The following is a 5,527-nucleotide window of genomic DNA, read 5'->3' on the forward strand; positions in this document are numbered from 1 at the left end:
TCATCCGCACCCGTTCCCGATTGGAATCTGTAAGAAAAAAGAAATAAATTTAGTTAACGTACTTACCGAACCATAGTAGTAAAGTCCCGTTTCCCCATATAAACTATACCAACTCAAAATTCAAACATCTGTAACTTCGTTGTCCGTCGCTCAATTTCAAATTATTTTACATCACTGTACTCGTCTCTACGATACCTTTCCTTACTTACCACTTCCGTTTCTCTCCGTTCTCTAAATCTTTCTTTACAAATTTTTCCGTTTTTCAAAAATCCATTTTTAGTTTTTCTGATTTTTCTCCGCCGTTTCTTAACGGATCCTCTTGATTCTTCTTCCACCGCATACTGCACGTCCCCCCCTATCCGGAGACACCTCTCGCACCCGTTTCCGCCGCGCCGTTCCTCGGCAATTTCAATTTTTAAACCCAAAAAATCGAAATATTTTCGCCCCTAATTTGTCCCTTTTTGATACTTCCTACGTGTTTCTATTAAATTAATAGTGTTTTTATACTTACCTTGACTCATCCGCACCCGTTCCCGATTGGAATCTGTAAGAAAAAAGAAATAAATTTAGTTAACGTACTTACCGAACCATAGTAGTAAAGTCCCGTTTCCCCATATAAACTATACCAACTCAAAATTCAAACATCTGTAACTTCGTTGTCCGTCGCTCAATTTCAAATTATTTTACATCACTGTACTCGTCTCTACGATACCTTTCCTTACTTACCACTTCCGTTTCTCTCCGTTCTCTAAATCTTTCTTTACAAATTTTTCCGTTTTTCAAAAATCCATTTTTAGTTTTTCTGATTTTTCTCCGCCGTTTCTTAACGGATCCTCTTGATTCTTCTTCCACCGCATACTGCACGTCCCCCCCTATCCGGAGACACCTCTCGCACCCGTTTCCGCCGCGCCGTTCCTCGGCAATTTCAATTTTTAAACCCAAAAAATCGAAATATTTTCGCCCCTAATTTGTCCCTTTTTGATACTTCCTACGTGTTTCTATTAAATTAATAGTGTTTTTATACTTACCTTGACTCATCCGCACCCGTTCCCGATTGGAATCTGTAAGAAAAAAGAAATAAATTTAGTTAACGTACTTACCGAACCATAGTAGTAAAGTCCCGTTTCCCCATATAAACTATACCAACTCAAAATTCAAACATCTGTAACTTCGTTGTCCGTCGCTCAATTTCAAATTATTTTACATCACTGTACTCGTCTCTACGATACCTTTCCTTACTTACCACTTCCGTTTCTCTCCGTTCTCTAAATCTTTCTTTACAAATTTTTCCGTTTTTCAAAAATCCATTTTTAGTTTTTCTGATTTTTCTCCGCCGTTTCTTAACGGATCCTCTTGATTCTTCTTCCACCGCATACTGCACGTCCCCCCCTATCCGGAGACACCTCTCGCACCCGTTTCCGCCGCGCCGTTCCTCGGCAATTTCAATTTTTAAACCCAAAAAATCGAAATATTTTCGCCCCTAATTTGTCCCTTTTTGATACTTCCTACGTGTTTCTATTAAATTAATAGTGTTTTTATACTTACCTTGACTCATCCGCACCCGTTCCCGATTGGAATCTGTAAGAAAAAAGAAATAAATTTAGTTAACGTACTTACCGAACCATAGTAGTAAAGTCCCGTTTCCCCATATAAACTATACCAACTCAAAATTCAAACATCTGTAACTTCGTTGTCCGTCGCTCAATTTCAAATTATTTTACATCACTGTACTCGTCTCTACGATACCTTTCCTTACTTACCACTTCCGTTTCTCTCCGTTCTCTAAATCTTTCTTTACAAATTTTTCCGTTTTTCAAAAATCCATTTTTAGTTTTTCTGATTTTTCTCCGCCGTTTCTTAACGGATCCTCTTGATTCTTCTTCCACCGCATACTGCACGTCCCCCCCTATCCGGAGACACCTCTCGCACCCGTTTCCGCCGCGCCGTTCCTCGGCAATTTCAATTTTTAAACCCAAAAAATCGAAATTTTCGCCCGCCCACCCGCCCTTTGTAGATACCGCTAAGCTGGACACTATAGATTGGCGGATTTGATATTTTTCGATTTTTAGCTTTTTGGATTTTTTCTGGCTTTCTCATCATTGTTACATTGGTTTACAATAGATTACATATCAGAAATAACGTTTTTCATCGAGGTTAAGTCCATTCTTCACATTCCTACATCTTCATCGATTTTATTCAACCTATTTTCTTTTCCTATCTTTTCGGTATACATTAGTAGCTCTATAAATTTTGATAATGGCGAGCACGTCGGCAGCTGCGCCCGAAGTTGTTATGGTCGATGCGTTCTTTGATGCTCAACCCCACACACCAAATACCCCACAAATTAGTCCTGGAAATGATAATGTAGCTAGACTTACCCAAATTCAGCAGTTGTCGAGACGAATCGTGGCCACCATCACCGCTGGCAAGAGTGTAACATCTGAAAATAAGAAAATGATAATAAATATGTCAAATGAAATTGAAAAACTTACCCGTGAGACCTTGGTCTCTGTTGATCACGACGATCTGTTGGCCAATGTTAAACTGAGTATTGAGTCCACCATTAAAACTGAAATATCTAAACTAAATATTAACACACACAGAAATGATAAGGTCAACAAGGCCTCCCCTAGCTATGCGCAGGTGGCTTCCACAAGGAAAAGCAGTCCATCTAGAGTCCACAAACCGGTTAGCAAGCCCTCTATCATAGTATACCCGACCTCTGAAGATAATAACAGACAGCAGGTCGCGGAGAAATGGAGGAAGAGCATACACTTCAAAGAAGTAAACTACGCACCGGCTGGCATCCAACCAGTCGGCAGGAACAAATTGCGGGTGGAATTTGATACTGCTGATCAACGGGATGAGACACTAAAACGTCTAGAGTCTTCCACAGATATTCGCGCCGAACCATCCCGAAAGTTAAGACCAATGGTCATACTAAAGGGAGTATACAAAGACACACCGGTGGAAGAGCTCACTGAGCTCATAGTGAAGCAGAATGCTGAAGTGTATGCGCTGCAACCTGGGCCCGATGATCTCCAGTTTAGGTTTGAGCGGCGGAACAAAAATAATAAATTATATAATGCGGTGTTCATAACATCGCCCAGCACCTGGAAGAAGCTAATGGAATTGGGCAGGATAAATGTAAACCACCAGAGAATACACGTCGAGGAGTTTGTACCACTTTTACAGTGTTATAAATGCCTCCAATTCGGCCACCTTAAAAAATATTGCTCCAGCGAAGTCGGCTCTTGCTCGCATTGTGGCGAAGATAACCACACACTCGCTACCTGTCCTGCGAGAAATGAGCCCGAGAAAATTAATTGCTACAATTGTAACATCAAGAACCATAAGCTAAATATTATGTCGGACACCAGACATTCCCCCACCTCGGACAACTGCCCACTTAGAGAGGCAATGAGGGATAGGGTGCAGGGGAAAATCGATTATGGTTTGTAGCAATTAATGAAAATAATCCAATGCAATCTTGACAAAAGCTTCAACTGCCATAACGAGTTCATGAATTATTTTATCTCAGAAGACTACTCCATCGGCTTTATTAGTGAACCATATGTCGGTAATGCTAATCTAGTCAAGAATATACCCGGTTATGAAATCCACCAGTTCTCAAATAATGACAGAGTTAAAGCCTGCATAATCATAAAAGCCGGCATAGCAGCCACTCTAGGGATGTCGGAATACTCATCACCTAATCTTTGCATTGTACAAGTCATCACTAAAGGACGTAAACTATTTCTTGCATCTGTTTACATTGAGCCCCAGATAGATGAAAATAGCACGTTAAATCGCCTCGAGATCTTTCTTAAGGCACATGATCAAGCCCATCTTATTATAGGAGGCGATTTTAACGGATGGCATCCTACCTGGGGATCATCCAAGATTAATAAAAGAGGTATCGACATTAGCAATCTTGCAATATCACATGATCTCGTAATAGGCAATACTGGAAATACCCCCACCTTTTCTACTACTTCGCATGGTATTATCCGAAATTCAATCATTGACATAACAATGTACTCTGATAACATCTCTCACAGAATACAGGATTGGAAAGTCAACACGCATGCGTGTCCCTCTAGCGAACATGAAGCTATCGATTATAATTTACACCTAGGGGACATTGCAACGTGTAAGACGAAAAAACAGTCCACATACAAATACTCAACTGAAAATGCAAATTGGGATACTTTTAGCAACAACTTAAATAAATTCATCGAACACGGAGAAGTTGAAAAAATACAGTTAGACACCTTAAATGAACACCAATTAGAATTACACATATCAGATATTACAAAAACCATTCAAAACGCTTGCGATAAAACTTTCCATCGCAAAAAAGCATATAATAAACACATTCCCTGGTGGAACACTGAATTGGATGATTTAAAAAAAGCAGTGATAAAAATGCACCATAGAATACAGGACCTAAGACGCTCTGGAAAATCAATTGTAAACGCTATCACTGAAAGAGATGAAATTAAAGACACATATGCAAAAGCAATCAGACGAATATCAACAGATCATTTTAGACAATTTTGTAATAAACAAGGTAAAGAGAACGTCTGGTCTCTTACAAATAGATTGCTAAAAAATATCCCTCCTAACAAACCCTGCCTAACTGTTTCCACCGGTAATTCTGAACATACAAAAACCACTGTTGATACTGCAAACTCATTATTAAATAAATTTTATCCCGACGACACTGACGACACGACAGAGACACAACGATATTTGAGAACTCAGATGTTCCAAATACCCAAAACTGAAGACGATAGACCTTTCACTGACGAGGAGATTGTAGGCTGTTTGGAAGCAATGAGCGCCAAAAAGGCACCTGGAACAGACCATCTCACTGCTGACATTTGTCTGGCCTTCACGAAGGAGCATACTGCCACCATAACTAAAATCATGAACAAATGCCTGGAGATGGCCTATTTTCCGAAAGTGTGGAAGCTGGCACACGTCAAGATATTACCCAAACCGAACAGAACAGATTATTCGGACACCTCCTCGTACCGCCCAATAGGACTAATCAACATTTTTGGCAAACTTCTTGAAAAATTAATATGCAAAAGACTGACTTATCATTTAGACAATTCCAACTTTTCAAATCCGTTGCAATTTGGTTTCAGAGAACAGGTATCAACGATTGACGCTTTAAAGAAGGCCATTGATACCATCACTGAAGCTAAGGCTAACAAACAGCTCGTCATCGCTGTCTCCTTGGATATCCAAGCGGCATTTGATAATGCTTGGTGGCCAGTACTATTCAAAAAACTTAAACAAGCAGGTTGCCCAAAAAATTTATATAAAATCATACTTAATTATTTTAAGGATCGCACAGTTACAATGAACTATGCGGACATTAACACAACAAAAAGCATGAGCAGGGGTTGTATTCAAGGCTCTGTGTGTGGCCCCCTATTTTGGAACCTGATTCTGGACGATCTTTTTGATGTTCCGCTTCCGGAGGGTTGCCACATGCAGGCCTTCGCTGACGACG

General features: G+C 40.0%; 1 protein-coding gene across 1 annotated transcript; it reads left to right on the forward strand.

Moving 5' to 3' along the window:
• Positions 1-2,466: 2,466 nt before the first annotated feature.
• On the forward strand, positions 2,467-3,462 carry LOC140756699 (uncharacterized). Its single transcript, XM_073092254.1, has one exon. The coding sequence runs from the start codon at positions 2,467-2,469 to the stop codon at positions 3,460-3,462; it is 996 nt and encodes a 331-aa protein (XP_072948355.1).
• The last annotated feature ends 2,065 nt before the right edge of the window (positions 3,463-5,527 follow it).

This window comes from Epargyreus clarus, unplaced genomic scaffold (genome assembly GCF_041222505.1).
Source record: "Epargyreus clarus isolate Ecla_fem2 unplaced genomic scaffold, WU_Ecla_fem_2.2 ptg000035l, whole genome shotgun sequence".
Classification (NCBI taxonomy): Eukaryota; Metazoa; Arthropoda; class Insecta; order Lepidoptera; family Hesperiidae; genus Epargyreus; species Epargyreus clarus.

What these genes read in the sequence shown, in the direction of transcription:
- LOC140756699 (XM_073092254.1), top strand. Translation starts at nt 2,467, where the DNA reads ATGTCAAATGAAATTGAAAAACTTACCCGTGAGACCTTGGTCTCTGTT.